General features: G+C 41.7%; 1 protein-coding gene across 1 annotated transcript in view; it reads left to right on the forward strand.

Annotated features, from left to right (window-relative positions):
• The first annotated feature begins 8,200 nt into the window (after positions 1–8,200).
• CNRIP1 (cannabinoid receptor interacting protein 1) overlaps positions 8,201–22,965 on the forward strand; it is a 44,279-nt gene continuing 29,514 nt past the window's right edge. The window contains exons 1-2 of the mRNA XM_063443792.1: positions 8,201–8,636; positions 11,940–12,084. Coding sequence (XP_063299862.1) covers positions 8,458–8,636; positions 11,940–12,084 — 324 coding nt within the window. The 5' untranslated portion in view covers positions 8,201–8,457. The remainder of the gene's footprint in view (positions 8,637–11,939; positions 12,085–22,965) is intronic.

A 22,965-nucleotide genomic window follows, 5' to 3' on the forward strand; every position in this document is an offset into this window, starting at 1 on the left:
TGATGGAGGACATGCGGACCTTTTTAAGTCCTATGCATCGCCACAGCCCTTCGGGATCCACCCTCAGAGAGCGACTCGACCGACAGGTAGCAAACTACCTCGCCTTAACTGCAGATATCGACACTCTGAGGAGCGATGAACCCCTTGACTACTGGGTGTGCAGGCTTGACCTGTGGCCTGAGCTATCCCAATTTGCGATAGAACTTCTGGCCTGCCCCGCTTCAAGTGTCCTGTCAGAAAGGACCTTCAGTGCAGCAGGAGGTATTGTCACTGAGAAGAGAAGTCGCCTAGGTCAAAAAAGTCTAGATTACCTCACCTTTATTAAGATGAATGAGGGATGGATCCCGAAGGGACTGACACTGGGCGATACATTCGCTTAAAAAAGGCCTGATGAGATGAGCTGCCTTGGGCTAAAAATGGTCCACACGCTGCTGTATTTTAGCTCTGAATGACGTTTGACTTGCGTGACTTATCCGCCACCAACTAGGGTTCAAGCCGCCATGTTTTAGGGGACTTTCTGCATGTGAAACAAACATCAATTTTTCTGGCCGCTGCTACAGCAGCGGCTGCAACAATACCAAATTTTTCAGGCATGTGTACATGCCTAATTTTTAGGCCCACTGGTGCAGCACTGTGGCTTCAAAAACCAAACCAAAAAAAAATCCTCCAAGATGGCACCAATATACCAGTGGTCTAAGCATCTTCCCACCTTGGCCTAAAAAGGGGAGGTGATTCAACAATTAAAAATCTCTGCCATTTACACGTCCACTGATAGGAGACGCGGAAGGTATTAAACTGATATGAACAATACTCCACTCCTATCAGTAGGTCCGTCCCATTGTGATTTATGCCCCCCACCCACCGCGCAGGGATGGGGGCCGGGGGGGAGGAAAGTAGGCCCCCCCATTGTGATTTATGGCCCCCACCCACCGCGCAGGGGTGGGGGCCGAGGGGGGGAGGACAGTAGGTCCCCCCATTGTGATTTATGGCCCCCACCCACCGCGCAGGGGTTGGGGAGGACAGTAGCTCCCCCCAGTGTGTATCATGGGCTTTGAGGACAGGTGTCAATCCATACCTGCCAAGTGACCCTATGTAGGGGTAACAGTCCCTATTCTGCTCTGTGTCAGTGTGTATCATGGTCTCTGTGGACGGGGAACAGTCTCTATTCTGCTCTGTGTCAGTGTGTATCAGGGGTTTTGAGGACAGGAGTCAATCCATATCTGCCAAGTGACCCTATGTAGGAGGAACAGTCCCTATTCTGCTCTGTGTCAGTGTGTATCAGGGGTTTTGAGGACAGGTGTCAATCCATATCTGCCAAGTGACCCTATGTAGGGGGAACAGTCCCTATTCTGCTCTGTGTCAGTGTGTATCATGGTCTCTGTGGACGGTGAACAGTCTCTATTCTGCTCTGTGTCAGTGTGTATCATGGTCTCTGTGGACAGGGACAGTCTCTATTCTGCTCTGTGTCAGTGTGTATCAGGCGTTTTGAGGACAGGTGTCAATCCATACCTGCCAAGTGACCCTATGTAGGGGGAACAGTCCCTATTCTGCTCTGTGTCAGTGTGTATCATGGTCTCTGTGGACGGTGAACAGTCTCTATTCTGCTCTGTGTCAGTGTGTATCATGGTCTCTGTGGACAGGGAACAGTCTCTATTCTGCTCTGTGTCAGTGTGTATCAGGGGTTTTGAGGACAGGTGTCAATCCATATCTGCCAAGTGACCCTATGTAGGGGGAACAGTCCCTATTCTGCTCTGTATCAGTGTGTATCAGGGGTTTTGAGGACAGGTGTCAATCCATATCTGCCAAGTGACCCTATGTAGGGGGAACAGTCCCTATTCTGCTCTGTGTCAGTGTGTATCAGGGGTTTTGAGGACAGGTGTCAATCCATATCTGCCAAGTGACCCTATGTAGGGGGAACAGTCCCTATTCTGCTCTGTGTCAGTGTGTATCAGGGGTTTTGAGGACAGGTGTCAATCCATATCTGCCAAGTGACCCTATGTAGGAGGAACAGTCCCTATTCTGCTCTGTGTCAGTGTGTATCAGGGGTTTTGAGGACAGGTGTCAATCCATATCTGCCAAGTGACCCTATGTAGGGGGAACAGTCCCTATTCTGCTCTGTGTCAGTGTGTATCAGGGGTTTTGAGGACAGGTGTCAATCCATATCTGCCAAGTGACCCTATGTAGGGGGAACAGTCTCTATTCTGCTCTGTGTCAGTGTGTATTAGGGATCATTAGGATAGGTGTCAATCCATATCTGCCAAGTGACCCTATGTAGGGGGAACAGTCTCTATTCTGCTCTGTGTCAGTGTGTATCAGGGATCATTAGGATAGGTGTCAATCCATATCTGCCAAGTGACCCTATGTAGGGGGAACAGTCCCTATTCTGCTCTGTGTCAGTGTGTATCAGGGATTTGACTATCTTTATTCAGATTGAAAAATTACAATTCCAGGAAAAATTTAACAAACATTTACAAGAACATGTTATGCACATCATAGAAACAACGTAAACCTCTTTAAAGCCACAAACTTAAGACAAAAAAATATGTACACACAATGTGTAAGGGTTTGAAAGAATATTCTGAATCCTTACACGTTTACTTTATCGTTTGTTTGATTTTTGTGAACCATATATAAACTACAAGCAGCGTGAAAACTATAAAAACTCAAGTGGCCATGCTGATCAAATTAAATAGTATGCTTTACACAGCGTATAAGGGTGATGTCACAGCACAACGGGAATCTAACAGGGGAAGAGGTGAAAGTCATCCTCCCCCTCCCACGACCCCGCCATATCTGCCAAGTGACCCTATGTAGGGGTAACAGTCTCTATTCTGCTCTGTGTCAGTGTGTATCATGGTCTCTGAGGACGGGGAACAGTCTCTATTCTGCTCTGTGTCAGTGTGTATCAGGGCAGGGCTTTGAGGACAGGTGTCAATGTTAGGTGATTTCTGCCCTTTATGGATTAAAAGCAGACTCTGCATCAACTGTGCAATTTTCCATGGGAGTTTTGCCATGGATCCCCCTCCGGCATGCCACAGTCCAGGTGTTAGTCCCCTTGAAACAACTTTTCCATCACTTTTGTGGCCAGAAAGAGTCCCTGTTGGTTTTAAAATTCGCCTGCCCATTGAAGTCAATGGCGGTTCGCGTGGTTCGCCGGTTCGCGAACATTCGCGGAAGTTCGCGTTCGCCGTTCGCGAACCGAAAATTTCGGGTTCGCGACAACACTAATCCTGATTGGTAACAGTTTTGTAACAGTAAATTACCCTGTAAATGTACAAATGCTCACTTCTCCATCCTGCAACTGGGTGCCTCCATCTTAGCTCCCTAACAGTCATTGTTATAAGCTATGTTCTTTGCTCTTGCCATTCAGGATAGACAAAGCATACAGAGAAAATGAGAAATTAAACAAGAGACATTTATAAGGTGTTGCATATTACATTTTCAATTTGCACCTTTGCCATTTGATGTGCACATTTTTTTCTCCTTGCACCCTAATGACACTTTCATGTTTTTTGAGTATTTTTTTTCCCAGACAGAATTAGAGGTGCGCTCCAGAAACCGCCATTCCAAGCCCATTTACCCAGCATGTTATTACGCCACAGTCAGTCTAGCAGAACTGGAACAAAAATACCAACGTAGAAATAGTGACACAGAGTTTTATACATAGAAAACTGTGACGGTCGGAAAATATTGGTGCAAACGAAGAAAAAAACAAACCACTTTTTATACATAACCCCTGATGTTCCCTTATAACCCCATTTCTCCCTTATATCTGGGCCGTGCCGCACTGGTCATCCCACCCACCTCTCCTGTTATTACATAGTTACATAGCTGAAAAGAGACTTGCGTCCATCAAGTTCAGCCTTCCTCACATTTGTTTTTTGTTGTTGATCCAAAAGAAGGCAAAAAAACCCAGTTTGAAGCACAATTTTGCAACAAGCTAGAAAAACAATTCCTTCTTGACCCCAGAATGGCAGTCAGGTTAATCCTTGGATCAAGAAGCTATTACCCTACATTGAAAGATTATATCCTGGAATATTCTCTTTTTGCAAGTATGCATCTAGTAGCAGTTTGAACATCTGTATGAACTCTGATAAAACCACTTTTTCAGGCAGAGAATTCCACATCCTGATTGTTCTTACAGTAAAAAAACTTTTCCTTTGCCTTAGACGAAATCTTCTTTCTTCCAGTCTAAACGCATGGCCTCGTGTCCTATGTAAAGTCCAGTTTGTGAATAGATTTCCACAAATATATTTGTATAATGTTATCATATCCCCTCTTAGGCGACGTTTTTCTAAACTAAATAAAATTTGCTGGCAGCGTTCTTTAATTTTCCTTTATTATATTTTTATCCTCCTGGTCCTCTTGTATTCACAGATCTACCCTACCACAACCCACTTGCACCATTACTAGTGTTATTTCACAGCTTTTATGTTGCAGACCACAAGTTTAAGGCCGTAAGGCCTGTATTTGTGGGAGGAGTTAAGCGTTCCATATAAACGCTACTCCCCCCCTTCCTACCTGCCGTACGCACGCTGTTCACCTCGCCTTCGTGACAGCCGAACTTCCGGATTCACTGGTCCTCCTCGATGACCCCGCACTTCCGGTTTCCGGCCACACGTCCCGCCGGTTCAGAGTTCCCCCCTCCGTTCGGGGAAACTCTACCGAAACGCTTCCAGCTGAAGTCCAGGTACCGGCGGGTATAGCCACGTTCGGGCTACTCCCGCCGTTCGCATTTTCAAAATTACCATACTTGCCAACATACTATATCATTGCGTTTAAAGTGATAAAGTGATCATTATTGTGTAATTCTTAATAAATCAGTTTATCACCAGCTACCTTTAATAATTACTTAAATCCCAATGGTGGTAGGTGAAATTTACTTTGTCAACCGTAATTATTACTTTATTTAGGTTTGCATTTTATTAATAATCAACTGTTAAATCTCAGGCTGTTAGAGGAATGTATAATTGTGAAATACCATTACATGACACTGAAGCTCCATCTATACACTCAGTGCAGCATCAATACGCTGTATAAACAAAATGTTTACAAACCCATCAGGATTTTAGGAGAGTGTGGGCTCAGGATGCTCACAGAGCACCTTTCATGCAAATTCAATTTGGGGGTTACTGCCTAAACAGTGACTTGATCAGACAAAAAAAAAAAAAATCAGGCTAAAATAGTCAATCTCTGGCTACAGCTGAGATTTCTATCAGATCGGCGATATCTGTAACAAGATCTAACCAGGTCATTTGTTACCATTAGACGGTCACTAGGTCACTATTATCGCCTATTTCTATCAGGTACAATTTTGTTTCGTCCACACTTCAAACAACTGCCTCGACAAGGCCACGTTGTTACACGATGGGGTATCGAACCGACAATCACAATTACTATTAGTTTCATTTTGTCATCTGCTAGCAGTAGACAATTACTGGTTCGCTATTGCCGCCTGTTTCTATCTGGTATAAATGTGTTTGCGTTCACATTTCCTACAATTGTTACACAATTGACCTTTGTTAAACGATTATCACCTGTTTCTATCAGGTTTTGTTTCGTTGTGTTTCCAAACAACTGCCTCTACTAGGCCACGTTGTTACATGTTTGGGGTACGGGGGCTTGATTCCTGCCTTGCCTCGTCAGGCCACGGCTCCACTCCACAACTCTTCATTCGTACTCACTACCCGTAACAATCGTTTTGTTACTCACTACCTTGCTAATTTCACCCTCCTCTCTCCGTCGGCTGCTACGGCGTTTTCTTGGCACAACGCCTTCATTCATCTCCTTTCAGGTTTATATAGTAACCATCACGAGAATCTTCAGCACCCTCAAGGTCTATCGATACTGCACTATCAGCTATATCTCCATAGTACTTCACTATACTGCACATTATTTTCCTTCCCTCGACTTCAGTTCCTTCTTCTTTCTTCCTCCTTTCTCTCCCTTCTTTTCCTCTGTCTCTATCTGGGAATATCCGGGTACCTATCTACAACTTGGGTTTCCAAGCACGTTACGTTACCCCCTTATCAAGCCCCCCGTCTAGGGTCAGAGAACTGGCTATCTAGGGTTAGGAGCTGGCCTTAGCTGTACAACGTAGCTGGTCCCGCGAGGCCAACTCCCCAATCTCAACACAGAGATTTTCGCCCCTCGGCCCAAATCATAGTTAGTGCCTCGCATTCACCCACCTTTCGGGTTTATAGTTAGGGCCTCACCTGACACGGCCACACGTTTTTGGATCTTTACTGTCACCGAGAGGCCACCACCCCGCCACCACGCTAGTGGCTCGAGCCCCACGCCCAAATCATAGGTAGAGCCTCTCACCAGCCGCTTGGCTACTAGCAGGGCCTCACTTGTCACGGGGTAGTGAGCTTTTCGCTTCGGCACTAGTTAGCCAGCCAGTTCTATTTTGCTTAACCGTATTGTTGTTGTTTGAGTTCATTGTTGTTGTCATGTTCTTTTTCAGGATGTCCTACAAACGCAACGTCAGACGAGGGATTGCAGCATTTTCGTGTCTATTAGGCCCGACTATCCATGAGTCGCTCAGTCTCGTACCTCACCCAACTCACATCTCTCAGGCATAATCCGCATTTTGGCATCCCCTTCCGGTCACTCGGCTGTTGGGGCTCAACACAAGTTATCATCTAGAACATTATTCGTTTGCTCTAAGATACATATCACAGAATCGTGACATTCTTCCAAGAATCAGTGGAGCATGACTTCCACTGGCATTCTGATCACCCTGTAGTCTTTTCTACATTTTTGCCACCTTTTATTCAAACCTTCATACGTACATGATCGCACTATTCCGAACTGACGTACACGTTTCTGACAAGCCTTTCAAACCATACCCCATTTTTACACAAGATATCAAAGATAATTGGTTTATCGCTCCACAGTAACGTACGTACACAGGTGGGAATACCGGGCAGTATCAGACTCCCAAAAACAGCATTCGCGCCACACAACCAGGTCTTAAATCTATCTGCCTGCAACCATACAAGGGTTCGGGAACCCTACAACTCCACGATCACAACTAATCAGACAGGTAAGTCATGTCTCCCCAAGGAAAATTTAAGAAGGTATAAACACTACTCCGCGTCACGTCAACGTTCGAACCAGACAATTGAGACACTTAACCTACTAATCATTCCCTAACTACTTCTAAATACGATTCTACATTCACACTCCTGTCATTAGAGTAAGTAGGACCACTGGCTCCTATTTTTCACATCCATTCTATAAGCACGACATCCAGTACGCCGGAACAACAATTAGAGGCACTAGGAATCGGCTATATTATACAGGAACATTCCCAACGCATGAGTAGTAAGACAACGGATTTTATATAGTGCTATAAGTGTGTTTTTTCTGGCATTTCCTTTTGCCCTCTTTTTCAGGCCTACCCTCTACGTCGGTTCCGGCACACCACACCGACTTAATTCCAATCACAAGGTATTTCACTATACGATATTAACCGACCACAAGTTTAAGGCCGTAAGGCCTGTATTTGTGGGAGGAGTTAAGCGTTCCATATAAACGCTACTCCCCCCCCCTTCCTACCTGCCGTATGCACGCTGTTCACCCCACCCACCTCTCCTTCTTATACAATTCATTCAGGGGGGCCCTCTTTTTCAGGCCTACCCTCTACGTCGGTTCCGGCACACCACACCGACTTAATTCCAATCACAAGGTATTTCACTATACGATATTAACCGACCACAAATATATATATATATATATATATATATATAAATAGAGTATCTCATGAACAAAAAGGTTAACACAAGTTATAGGTGATTTTCTGAATTTTATTCCCTGGTGTAAATTAAAGTGACAGTTCCCCTTTAATCAGGTCATATTATATACTCACAGTACTGTGAATGTATCAGCCACCTGGGGAAAAAAAATAACCCACAAAAATGAGAGCATTCTTACACAGCAAGTTGTCTCAGGCTCATGCTGTGACCCCTAAACCCCTTAAGGACCAAACTTGTGGAATAAAAGGGAGTCATGACATGTCACACATGTCATGTGTCCTTAAGGGGTTAATGAGTGTACTTTGTGATTGGCATGCAGGGGATGGTTATAAGTGTAAATCTGCCAGATGGCAGGGAATAGGGTGGGGTCGGTTGGGTTGGGATTAGCAGAGAAGATCTCCTGGGTGAATCTTCGTTCCTCCTGTCACACAGACAGCAAGCTTCCTCCTTATCTGCCAGTCCTGGGCTGTGTGTGCAGGGAGGAGACCAAGTTCTCCCTCCCCCTGGGCAGGGATTGTAGTGCAGACTGTCATGCTGCAGTCGGTGGAGGAGGATTATAGTGCACAGATAGAGGTATTGGCAGGGGATTGGGTCTGCCAATCTGGAGCTGCGGTGAATGGCTCAGATCTACTAATTCTCCTCGAACAACCAGCTCAGCACACCCAGCCCATCACACGCAGCCACCCTGCTCCAAGACATGGGGGAGATCCCCAGCTTAGTGAAGATCGCGGTCTCCCTTAAGATCCAGCCCAATGACGGTCCGGTCTATTTTAAGGTGGACGGACAGAGGTTCGGCCAGAACCGAACAATCAAACTGCTAACAGGGGCGAAATACAAAATCGAGCTGGTCCTCAAACCGGGGGCAGTCAGAGCCAAGTAAGTAAAGCGGGTTTATGGATTGCACGGTGTGTGCCGGTACCATTCACCTTCATTATTCCATTATTGCTATTAATCACAGCTAGCTCAACATACACCTGCTGGGGCTGTGGGAGACACCTCCCCCCTCCCCAAATCTGCCAGAGACGGGGAAATTATAGATAAACATATAATTTAATACACAGAGCCAGTGATTTGCTTTTAGATTCTTTTGTTCTTAGATTAGGCACAGAATGCTTAATCTATATATTTATATGAATCTATATATATATTTATTTATTTATTTATTTATATAAATCTATATATTTTCAATGCAATGATGGTAATGATTTATAATCCAGGTACCTTCACAGTGCCTGTTATCCATCGCCTGGCTTCATCCCTGACATACAGATTATATGGTCCAGGCTGGCCCCATCACTGCCATATTATATGAAGGGCCACCCGTGGCTTGAATTATATAAAAGGTCCCTGCCGTGCAATATATAACGAGCCATGCATTATATTAAAGGTCCCTGCCATGCAATTTATAAAGAGCCATGCAATATATTATAGGACCCTGCAATGCATTATATAAAGAGCCATGCAATATATTCTAGGACCCTGCTATGCATTATAATAAAAGACCATACATAATTTCAAGGAGCGCAAGGCCCTGAGCAGATGACAGGCAGTTGATGTGTCTTTTGGCAGTACACAGCCATTGGGCAGAAGGCTCTGCAGGGATGATGAAACCGCATAATCCAACCTTTATACGTATCGGATTTGAGACTAAATTTCAATGTCTAATGAAGGTTACATTGTAACTGCATAGATACAATAAGGATGGATTTCTTAGTCTGGGGTCATTTATATAAGGACAGGGTACATTATGTGCAGTATGAATGTAGCATAGTGTAGCTAAATAATGTTATTTTGTAAAATGCTGGCGTTTTACTAAACTAACAGGACCAGATTCCCACCAGTCAGAGCATGTTTTTTTTTTTTGGGGGGGGGGGGGGGGAGGAGAAGTGGTCTCAATACTACTTTCTAGATGGAGCGACCCCCCTAGACAGATCTTACCACTAGAGTGGTATAACTGGCAGACAGAACTCACCTCTTGTAACTGCATCCTCCAAGACACCAAGCTACATTGTTAGACTAATGTCTTACCAAGCCTGTACCATTTTGCATCATTGTTACCATGGAGATCACTGACTTGGCATGACTTCTGTTCTAATAGAACTCCTGGTCTACTGAAGTTCCAAACGAAGGCTATCTTGGGACAAAATTGGAAAAACGGAAAACGAAAGCTGTCACAAAGATTTGCGATAATATTGCAAAATGCTTATTTGAGTAGAAAAATAAAATATATGTTTATTCTTTATGATTGACAAGAGAGACAAGAGACCAATATAGGCCTGTCATCAATACAGGGCAAAAAGAGAATGATCTTATTTTTCATATAAATAACTAATTTAGCATCACCCATCATTTTTCTACCACCATTTGAATGCAGTGAGATAACAGCGAATATAAAGTACCATATGTCACCTCAATGCGATATATTATTTATTTATTGGGTTGTTTTTTTTAACACATGAAACCGTTTTTTATTTTTTATTGTCATTCGTTCATTTTCTTCAGGGGTTGTTAAAAGAATGAATGGCTACATTTAATTTATCTTGTCACATATCAATTGGTTACATAGTTACATAGATGAAAAGAGACTTGTGTCCCTCATGTTTAGCCTTCCTCACATTTGGTTTTTGCTGTTGATCCAAAAGAAGGCAAAAAAACAACCCAGTTTGAAGCACTTCCAATTTTGCAACAAACTAGGAAAAAAATCCTTCTTGACCCCAGAATGGCAGTCAGATTAATCCTTGGATCAAGAAGCTATCACCCTACATTGAAAAATTATATCCTTGAATATTCTGTTTTTTGCAAGTATGCATCTAGTTGCTGTTTGAACATCTGTATGAACTCTGATAAAACCACTTTTTCAGTCAGAGAATTCCACATCCTTATTGTTCTTACGGTAAAAAAAAACTTTTTTCTTTGCTTCAGACGAAATCTTCTTTCTTCCAATCTAAACGCATGACCTTGTGTCCTATGTAAAGTCCGGTTTGTGAATAGATTTCCACACAATGGTTTGTATTGGCCCCGTATGGCCCCCGTTGTATTTGTTTCATTTTCTAAATCTCAGTATTTTAAATAAATGTGTGCTTTTAATTGAAGCTTTTTTTTCTATCCATTCTAAATATATTTATATATTAATTATATCATGAAAAACTTAGAATTCTGGTAAATTGACTGACTAGGGAACTGCTAATCCTATAAAAGTAGCTGAATTGCAGTTCAATTTAGAATTCTTTAGTAGGTGCAACTTGGCTCAACTCAAGCTGAACTCGGCACTGTTTGCCAAATCTCTATCCTCCTAGTCTTCTTACAGTTGTCTTTACGGATACATAATGTCAAGGGGATTCATCCATTAAGTTGTGCATACCTTCTGACCATAGATATTAAACAATTATGATTATTGTTTTTAAGTCATTCTCTTACCCCAAATCAAATCGGAATTAAAGGAACACTATATGATCAGGAACACAAACATATATTCCTGACCCTATAGTGTTAAATCACACTCTAGCCCCATGTTTCCCTCCCTGTATATAGTAAAATCTTACTTTTAATCCAGTGTGCTGGCTCTGTCCCTGATTTGCCTGCTTAGCTGATATCATAAGTGTTGAGTAAAGCCAATCACAATGCTTTCCCCTAGAAAAGCATTGGATTGGCTGAGAGTGTCAAGGAGGCAGATCAGGGGCAGAGCCATCACAAGCCAAACACAGCCCTGGCCAATCAGCATCTCCTCATAGAGATGAATTGAATCAATGCATCTCTATGAGACAAGTTCAGTGTCTGCATGCAGAGAGTGGAGAAACCGGATGGCAGTGCGGCACACCGTTCAGAACTGCCCCAGGAAGCACCTCTAGTAGCGATCTGAGGAGTGGCCAGTGGAGGTATTCCTTGGCTATAATGTAAACACTGCATTTTCTCTGAAAAGACAGTGCTTACTGCAAAAAGCCTGAAGGGAATGATTATACTCACCAGAACAAATACAAAAAGCTGTAGTTGTACTCGTGACTATAGTGTCACTTTAACATATTTCTATGAAATGAAAGTTTTCACATATGTCACTTTAAGGCTAATTTCCCAGGAGAAATATATATACGTTGAACTATTCATTTGTGATAATCAATGATTTTGATTTCCCATGGGGGCTGAAGCATCTGATCAATCTATGTTCCATTATTTTGTTTCCAGGACTATGAACTTAGGTGGCGTGATTATACCATTGGAAGAGAAATCACGGGATCCTCAACTTGTCTGTTACACAGCAGCCTATGACACAGAAGGGGTGGCACACACGAAAAGTGGGGAGAGACAACCCCTTCAAGTCATTATTCAGGTATTGAACTCTGAACTCTACTGAATGGGATGTCATAAATGTGTTGTATGTGTGACGTGGTAATTCTCTTTATTTTATGATGTCAATAGGCATTAATTCTTATTGACACAAAAAGTTATCCAATTTGTTGGCTGTCTGCTTTGACAAACACCAAATAAGAGAGCAGAAGCTGTAAAATCGGGGCATTGAGAAGCCTCTGTCTCTCAGCTATGAGCATGTATGCTCGCACACTTCTAAATGCGCAGTGATTGGGAGAGCCAGGGCAGCCACAGGAGCCAGAGAAGGAGTCCAGTGGAAATGTGCACCAGAGTGTATGACTAGGGTAAGTAGTGGCAAGCTTGTTCTAGCAGAGGGCACTTGCCACTTCCATTTGTTTATTGGAACTAACGGAAGGAGAGAAAGAACTTTCCTGGCTGTCTGTGTTACATATTTCATAAAAGTGCCTATATCTCATAGAAAATGCAATTTAAGATGGGATACTCATCACAAATAAAGCACTTACAGCTGAAGTGCTTTATGGGTGTAGAGTAGTCCTTTAACCTCATCTGCTGGAGGTGTAAGTTCACCTAGAGTCAATGGGGTGTCATCAGCCAGCCCAAAACTAGAGTTCCAGGCTGGCTAATATCAAATGTCAGTGGATAGAATGTCATTCTTAGGCTGAGAGTGTGCAGTGTAATGAATGGCCCGTTGGCTTGGCACCCGGTTGCTGCAGCTCTGCTGAAACCGGTTGTCGTCACCGCCAGGAGAAAAGGATCCATGACACCCGGCAGAACCAGGCAAGAGGGCAAATTAATGCTAAACAGTTTGTTCCAGTAATGGGCCGACCAGGCCATCTTACTCCTGGCATCATCACATCTACTGCGGGATCTATGATTATGATGCTTGGTTCAACCTGTTAAAGGGACACTATAGTCACCTGAACAACTTTAGCTTAATGAAGCAGTTTTGGTGTATAGAACATGCCCCTGCAGCCTCACTGCTCAATCCTCAGGCATTTAGGAGTTAAATCCCCTTGTTTATGAACCCTAGTCACACCTCCCTGCATGTGACTTGCACAGCCTTCCATAAACACTTCCTGTAAAGAGAGCCCTATTTAGGCTTTCTTTATTACAAGTTCTGTTTAATTAGGATTTTCTTATCCCCTGCTATGTTAATAGCTTGCTAGACCCTGCGGGAGCCTCCTGTATGTGATTAAAGTTCAATTTAGAGATTGAGATACAATTGTGTAAGGTAAATTACATCTGTTTGAAAGTGAAACCAGTTTTTTCTTCATGCAGTCTCTGTCAATCATAGCCAGGGGAGGTGTGGCTAGGGCTGCATAAACAGAAACAAAGTGATTTAACTTCTAAATGACAGTGAATTGAGCAGTGAAATTGCAGGGGAATGATCTATACACTAAAACTGCTTTATTTAGCTAATGTAATTTAGGTGACTATAGTGTTCCTTTAAGTAGATGTCTGCATTCATTTTCATGTGAATTGGTTTATTTTTTATTCAAAATGATAGGTTCTCTGCGGTTTGTCAGAATTCCATAACTGTGAGTTGCCTTATGACAACACCTCAAAATAACCAAAAAAAAAGCAGGGGGTGGGGGTGTGAGGGGGAAGATGATTGATGGTTAGGGGACAGCCACTAAATGTTGATTTAATTCACAGATCAGTTTAGAAGTGACCAATAGAGTGAAAGAAAGGAGAGGCAGTAAAAACATTTATATGTAATAAGTGTATAAATATAGATTTCTTTTTTATTGCTCCTCCTGTTTTTTTTCTGCTATTGGTTACTTCTTCTCTTTTGATCTGTAAGCCAAATGGTGGGAAAATATCCAGTATTATCAGTATACTGTGAAACAAATATCTATAATTCACTGTTAAGTGCAAAGACCTCCAAACATTAATGCACCTATAAACCAAGCACCACTGCATGATGGGAACACAAGGGAAAGCTCACATTCAGGGAGGGATACCTTCAGCCCCTCATATAACACAAATCTACTCCTTGCACCCCCAATGGAACAGACCCTATGCCCCCAACACACACCAGCCCGTATCCCCCCTCAACAAACCAAGTCCCTATCAACCCCAAACACAAACTACAGCTCTAATTTCCCACCCGCACTACACACACTACAGCCCCAATTTCTCCCCAAACACATACCATAGCATCTATCCCTCTAAGCACACCCTACAGTCTCTACATCCCTAAACACACACGGTACAGCCCCTATTTACACGTGCAAGTACACACACCTATTACACCCCAAATAGCCTCATCCACAGCCTACCAGCACACCCATAAACGCACAAGCAGCCTTCCTATACACAGAACCCAAAAAACAGCATTCCCAGTAACAACCAACACTACAGGTAGCCACAAAGAATATTGCACGTGCAAAAATATTATTTTTTTTACCTTGGCTTCATATTTATTTTTTTCACATTTTAATACTTTGACTCTCTAACGCAGCGATTACTAAATAGCTGTAAACAGTGTCTGAACTTTGTGAATGATAGACAAAATGGGAACAAAGTACAGTTTAACAGTTAATTATTTAGCAAACTTGTAACTTCTCTAAAATTATTACGGGGAAAGTGCAATAGTTCCATGAAACCATAGTTTTTGCAATATAAGTCAAGTGCTCTATGAGCAGTTACATGAAAGGTATCTTCAGATCTGCTGTTTGTAGGGACAAAAGACAATTATTAAAGAGGAACCCAAGGCAACAATATCACTTCCCTTTCCATGCAAGACACTGTGTACATGTAGTGCTTTTCTATAAGCATTGGATTGTCAGATTGCGGCGATTGCCATGCATGCACCGTGTCTCCTGATTTCATCTCTATGAGAAGCATCTGATCCAGTTTGATAAGTTCACAGTATATTTTTAATTGAGCATTGCCTCAAAATGGACAGCTAACATATTACTCAAATGATCAAGCACAGTGATTGGTTCTTAGAAAGGTACATTTCTCAGTATGTACCATTGGGTAATAAATATAAAAGAAACAAATTGAAACCAATGTGGCTTAGTAGAAAAGTAAAACAAGAGATTAAAAAATAAGTAAAATGAGAAATATAAAAATAAGAAAAGGGCATTTAAATCGGACAAATCAGAGGCATCCTCTATAAGATATAAGAAAGCCAATATTGCTTGCAAAAGGGCAATTAAAGTGGCTAAACTAGAAAATGAGAAATTGATAGCCAAAAAATGCAAAACCAACCCCAAAAATGTTTTCAAGTACATCAACTAAAAAAAAAAAAAAAAAATTTAAGTATAGGTACACTGGAAACAGAGATGGGTCTGTTAGTTAATGAAGACCAGGAAAAGGCAGACATTTTAAATAACTATTTTTCTTCAGTATATATTAATGAGGATCCTATGTCAAGAGAAATGCAAATGATTGCTGCAAAAAACTTGCAGATAACTTGTGATTGGATGACTCGAGACAAGGTGCTACAGCAGTTAAAGAAAACTAATGTAAATAAAGCTCCGGGACCTGACGGTATTCACCCACGAGTACTTAAGGAGCTAAGTGGGGAAATAAGTGAACATCTGTATTTAATCTTTCAATATTATTTTGTTTCAGGTATTGTACGGGAGGATTGGAGGAAGGCAGATGTAGTTCCTATATTTAAATGAACACTATAGTCACCAAAACAACTAATGAAGCAGTTTTGGTGTATAGATCATGTCCCTGCAGTCTCACTGCTCAATTCTCTGCCATTTAGGAGTTAAATCACTTTGTTTATAAAGCCTAGTCACACCTCCCTGCATGTGACTTGTACAGCCTTCCTAAACACTTCCTGTAAAGAGTCATCTAAAGTGTATGCTTTCTTTATTGCAAGTTCTGTTTAATTTAGATTTTCTTATCCCCTGCTATGTTAATAGCTTACTAGACCGTGCAAGATCCTACTGTATGCGATTAAAGTTCAATTTACAGAGAAAGAGATACAATTGTGTAAGGTAAATTACATCTGATTGAAAGTGAAACCAGTTATTTTTCATGCAGGCTGTGTCAATAAGAGTCAGGGGAGGTGTGGTTAGGGCTGCATAAACAGAAACAAAGTGATTTAACTCCTAAATGGTGGAGAAATGAGCAGTGAAACTGAGAGACATGATCTACATACAAAAACTGCTTCATTAAGGTAAAGTTGTTTAGGTGACTCTAGTGTTCCTTTAACCCCTTAAGGACCAAACTTCTGGAATAAAATGGAATAATGACGTGTCACACACGTCATGTGTCCTTAAGGGGTTAAAAAAGGTTCAAAATCCTTGCATGGAAATTATAGACCCGTGAGCTTAACTTCTGTGACTGGGAAACTATTTGAAGGTCTATTAACAGATAATATTCAGGAATTCATTGGGAAGAACTTTGTTATTATCAACAATCAGCATGGTTTTATGAAACATAGGTCATGTCAAACTAACCTAATTGCATTCTATGAAGAAGTATAGATCAGGGTTTTGCAGTGGATGTGATCTACTTGGATTTTGCCAAGGCAAGGTTAGTCTTCAAACTAAAAGAAATTGGTCTATATGAATATTCTTGTTCTTGGGTAAAACATCGGCTTAAGGATAGAGTACAACGAGTTGTCATTAATGGTACATTTTTAAGCTGGACAAAAGTGGTAAGTGGTGTCCCGCAGGGTTCTGTTTTGGGACCGCTTCTATTTAACATACAGGTGATACTCGAAAAATTAGAATATTGTGCAAAAGTTCATTTATTTCAGTAATGCAACGTAAAAGGGGAAACTAATATATGAGATAGACGCATTACATGCAAAGCAAGATAGTTCAAGCCGTGATTTGTCATAAGTGTGATGATTATGGCTTATAGCTCATGAAAACCCCAAATCTACAATCTCAGTAAATTAGAATATTGTGAAAAGGTACAATATTCTAGGCTCACAGTGTCCCACTCTAATCAGCTTAGTAAGCCATAACACCTGCAAAGGGTTTCTGAGCCTTTAAATGGTCTCTCAGTCTGGTTGAGTAGGAATCATAATCATGGGGAAGACTGCTATCTGACAGTTGTGCAGAAAACCATAATTGACACCCTCCATAAGGAGGGAAAGCCTCAAAAGGTAATTGCGAAGGAAGTTGGATGTTCCCAAAGTGCTGTATCAAAGCACATTAATAGAAAGTTATATGGAAGGGAAAAGTGTGGAAGAAAAAGGTGCACAAGCACCAGGGATGACCGCAGCCTGGAGAGGATTGTCAGGAAAAGGCCATTCAAAAGTGTTGGGGACTTTCACAAGGAGTGGACTGAGGCTGCAGTCAGTGCATCAAGAGCCCCCACACATAGACAGATCCTGGACATGGGCTTCAGATGTCGTATTGCTCTTGTCAAGCCAAACAAACAACGTCAGAAGCGTCTTACCTGGGCTAAATAAAAACAGACCTGGTCTGTTGCTCAGTGGTCCAAAGTCCTCTTTTCTGATGAGAGCAACTTTTGCATCTCATTTGGAAACCAAGGACCCAGAGTCTGGAGGAAGAATGTAGAGGCATACACTGCAAGATGCTTGAAGTCCAGTGTGAAGTTTCCACAGTCTGTGTTGATTTGGGGAGCCATGTCATCTGCTGGTGTTGGTCTACTGTGCTTCATTAAGTCCAGGGTTAACGCAGGGTCTACCAGGAGATTTTGGAGCACTTCATGCTTCCTTCCGCAGACAAGCTTTATGGGAATGCTGACTTAATTTTCAAGCAGGACTTGGCACCTGCCCACACTGCTAAAAGCACAAAATTAGGCAACAATATGCAATGTCAATCTGCAGTTGCTAAAGCCAGTAAGGTTTTGTCATGTATAAATAGGGGCATAAATTCTTGGGATGAAAATATAATTTTGCCTCTTTATAAATCACTGGTAAGACCACACCTTGAATATGCTGTGCAATTTTGGGCACCTGTTCTAAAGAAGGATATCATGGCACTAGAAAAAGTGCAGAGATGAGCTACAAAATTGATAAAAGGAACGGAGCACTTTAGTTATGAAGAAAGGTTAAAAAATGTAAATCTCTCTAGTTTGGAAAAACGGGCGCCTCAGAAGGGATATGATAGCAATATACAAATATATTCAGGGCCAGTACAAAACCATTGTCATAAAGAGGGCTATACATAGGACACAAGGTCATGCGTTTAGGCTGGATGAAAGTAGATTTAATCTAAGCCCAAAAAAATGTTGTTTTGTTTTTACAGTAAGAACTGTAAGGATGTGGAATTCTCTGCCTGAAGAGGTGGTTTTATCAGAGTCCATACAGATGTTTAGCCCCTTAAGGACCAATCTTCTGGAACAAAAGGGAATCATGACATGTCGCACATGTCATGTGTCCTTAAGGGGTTAAAGAGCAATTGGATAAATACTTCCAAAAACTTAACATACAAAGATATCATTTCTAATTAGTGGGGTAATAGCTGCTTGATCCAAGGAGACATCTGACTGCCATTTTGGGGTCAAGAAGGAATTTTTTCCTAGTGTGTTGCAAAACTGGAAGCGCTTCAGACTAGGTTTTTTTGCCTTCTTTTGGATCAACATCAAAAACATTTGTGAGGAAGGCTGAACTTGATGGACGCAAGTCTCTTATCAGCTATGTAACTATGTCTTAAAATTTCTGTAAATACAACCTCAGATGAACAACAACACATGATATATTACACCATGTCATGATTTAATTAACAAAAATAAAGCCAAAATGGAGAAGCCATGTGTGAAAAACGAAGTACATTTTATTAATCAATAGCTTGTACAACCACCTTTAGCAGCAATAACTTGACGTAATTGTTTTCAGTATGATTTTTATTAGTCTCTCACATTGCTGTGGAGGTCCTGCCACAGCATTTCAATTAGGTTTAGGTCTGGACTTTGACTGGGCCATTGCAACACCTCAATTCTTTTCTTTTTCATCCATTGTGTTGTAGATTTGCTGGTGTGCTGGGATCATTGTCCTGTTTCATGACCCAATTTTGGCAAAGCTTTAGCTATCGGACAGATGGCCTCACATTTGACTCTAGAATACTTTGGTATACAGAGGAGTTCATGGTTGACTCAGTGACTGCAAGGTTCCCAGGTTCTGTGGCTGCAAAACAAGCTCAAATCTAGGCATGTGCATGGGGAAAATTTTCGGTTCGGTTCGGCATTCCGAAATTCGGGATTTTCGCAATTCGGGACTTTGGAACTTCGGCACTTCGGAAATTCGGAACTTCGGCACTTAGGAAATTCGGCAACTTCGGCACTTCAACCCTTCGGAATTTCGGAACTTCGGCATTTCAGAATTTCTGGACTTCGGCACCTTGGGACGTCTCTTGCAGCCGCTTGGTAGATAACTCCCTAATTCCCACGGTATTAGGGAGTTATCTACCAAAAGGCTGAAAGACCTAAATTGGTCTTTCAGACAAATGTACTAATACTAAGTAAAAATTACTTAGTATTAGTAAAATTTGCCCCTACTCGCTATACCGCGAGTAGGGGCATGTCTAGTCAACAGTGAGCAGCCTGTGACTGCTCACTGTTTAAAAAAAAAAAAAATAGTACCCCCCGGCCCCCACCAATGATGGGGGGGGGACCTATTGTCCTCCCCCCTGGCCCCCACCCCTGAGCGGTGGGTGGGGGCTTTAAATCAGAATAAGGGGGGGACCTAATGTCCTCCCCCCTGGCCCCACCCCTGAGCGGTGGGTGGGGGCCCTAAATTATAATAAGGGGGGCCTAATGTCCTCCTTCCAGCCCCCATCCCTGAGCGGTGGGTGGGGGCCCTACAGTAAAGTAAGGGGGGGACCTAATGTTCTTCCCCCTGGTCCCCACCCCTCAGTGGTGGGTGGGGGCCCTAAATACTAATAAGGGGGGGACCTAATGTCCTCCCCCTGGCCCCCACCCCTGAGCGGTGGGTGGGGGCCCTAAAAAAAATGTCCCCCCCCAGGTGACTAGGGGTCCCCAATACTGTGCTTCGGAGCTTCGGCGCTTCAGCACTTTGACACTTTGACACTTTGACACTTTGACACTTTGACACTTTGACACTTTGACACTTTGACACTTTGACACTTTGACACTTTGACACTTTGGAACTTTGGAACTTTGGAACTTTGGAACTTTGGAACTTTGGAACTTTGGAACTTTGGAACTTTGGAACTTTGGAACTTTGGAACTTCGGCAACTTCGACACTTCGGAAATTTCGGAACTTCGGCAATTCGGATATTCGGAAGTACCCGAATGTCCGAATTGTCCGTAATTCGTCTGAATACATATCGGGCCGAAACGAATTGCACATGTCTACTCAAATCATTGCCCCTCCATCACCATGCTTGACAGTTGGTATGAGGTGTTTGTGCTGATATGCTGTGTTTTGTTACCCAAAATATGGTGCTGTGTATTATGGGTAAACAACTCCACTTTGGTCTCGTCTGTCCAAAGGACATTGTTCCACACGTCTTGTGCAAAAGAGTAATAAGCGCTCTCTTCTCAAGGGTGAGCAGCAGTTCACCAACAAGGTGTTCCCTCTACCTTGTGATAAATGGACAGATAAAATAGAAAGGTGAACAGTGCTAAAGATCAGAAAATGTACATACGTTTAGTAGAAATACTGGCCAGCGGAGTAACTTAAAAAAAGATAAACAAAAATACAAATAATGGTACAGTATGTATGAACCATATAATTCCACAAGAACAAAGGTGTTATATTCACACTCACACTTTGAGGAGCTATATCAGCTCGGTGTTAAGAGCCTGGACGGAATAATCCCCGTCTATGGATTTCTTGAGGTTCAAGATCGTTGGTGAATTTATAGGTGTAAGTATTCGTTATATGAAAAACAAGAGTAAAATACGCCACATGGTATAGTACGTAAATATAAAATATTGTAGTAAAAGTGGATGATCCTACTTACATATACTAGAGCAACGACCTGCTCTAGTTTGGAAAATTTCAGGTGGAATAATCCCCACCTCGGGATATAGTGGACCCAGGTATAGCAGCAAAGCAGTATTAGATAGGAAGGAGGACAAGAGAAATGACTGGATAGTTTAAAAATATATATACTTTAATACAATAAGTAAAAAGTGAATAATAAACTATAAAACCAGTCCTGTATAAAAGTCCAAAATTCTTCCTCACTTGACGCGTTTCGCCAAAGCTTTCTCAAAAGTGAATGACTGCACGTCACTCCTCCCAGCTAACACACAGACCGTGCGGGAGGAAGCAGAGGGAGTCAGAGTGGGAACTCTGACTCCCATCCACCAGAGCCACCACTGGACCCCAGGGAAAGTCACCTTCCTGCACCGTAAAGGTAGGAAACAGGAGGGTGACTTAAATATAATGTGTTTGTGTGTATGTGTCTTTGTATGTATGTCTTGTGTGTCTCTTTATGTTTGTGTCTTTGTATGTATGTGTTGTGTGTGTGTGTGTGTGTGTGTGTGTGTGTGTGTGTGTCTTTGTATGTGTATCTTGTGTCTGTCTGTATGTGTGTGTCTTTGTATGTCTGTGTGTCTGTATGTGTGCCTGTCTGTTTGCATGTATGTGTCTGTGTGTGTGTGTGTGTCTGTATGTATGTGTGCCTGTCTGTTATAGTGGGCTATAGTAAGTGGGCTACCTAGCTCAGCCTTCCTACTGGGCATTGCTATAAGGAAAATTAAAAAATAGAAAAAAGGAAAAACAAAAGTGGGAGGGGAATTGAGGAGGGAGAGGAGGGGAGCTGACGCACAGATAAGAAATCATATTATGCGCAAACAGAGAAGTCGTCTGAAGATCACCGAAAGAGGAGACCTTCGTTTGTTCCTTACGAAAATCGAACCAGATATCAAATATTTAGTCTCGCAGCATCAACCTCAAGGATCTCATTAATCACTAGTTAAGGTAATTTCAATTTACTCTATTGTTTTCTCATTAAACTTTATAAAGTTAACATTATAAACATGCATTAACTAGAAATAAAAAGATAAATGTACGTACATTTTTATTTTTATTTTTTAAAACACCCTCCTTTCTAAAAAATATTCCACACTTGCACGAAAACTGGTGGGCGGTAAGGACATTTTTCCATCAAGAAAGATGCATTAGTGGGTGGTAGGTAGAAAAAGGTTCACTACCACTGGTTTAAAGATACATTTGTATACATAAACATATACATATGTTATATTTTTAACTAGAAATTCTTCAGCATATAACCGTGTACTGGTTTGGATATATTAGCAAACACTGCTTTAAATACTCCGAGTAACTTCCTGGAAACTTTGGAATGTTGGAACAGAATATCTTGTAAATTGGAAGCTTCCCAAACAGATTGAGACGGCACCATTCTCTGAATCTCTAAACCACATAGTACTAAAAACAAAACATAACAAAATAACTAATTAGATATCGATCAATGTGAGCTGCATAACTAAAAACTTTTTAACGAGTTTTAGAATTTGTAAATTACTATATGATTAGACTAGTAAAAGGCATCTTTCATTTAGAATCAACAATAGATCTGATTGTGCTACATGGCTTGTCAAAACCTTCAAGTAAAAACACTCCTATTGTTTCACTTGTATGATAAACAGGTCTCTAAAGCGATTTCAAATGTGGCTTTCCGTATTTCCCAAATACAATCAAAATAGATCTCCTGCCAAAACGTTGGCATATGTCATTATACAAACGTATTATCAATATATAATTAGTATGTATCATTTGTTACTGTCTTGAAACCTAGAACATTTAAAGACTGTGACTATATCGCATTTCCATAGCACAAACATGCATATTACACAAGAGAATAACAGATGGGGTTAAAATCCAGTAAAGGAATTTAAGTCAATTTTAAAATTTAACCTTTAATACTTTGTAATATTTTATTTAAGAGAGAACATGTACACAAGCAAGAATATACATGAGGTATCAAAAAACAAACTGTATCT

The sequence above is a fragment of the Pelobates fuscus genome, chromosome 2, assembly GCF_036172605.1.
Source record: "Pelobates fuscus isolate aPelFus1 chromosome 2, aPelFus1.pri, whole genome shotgun sequence".
NCBI classification, from domain to species: Eukaryota; Metazoa; Chordata; class Amphibia; order Anura; family Pelobatidae; genus Pelobates; species Pelobates fuscus.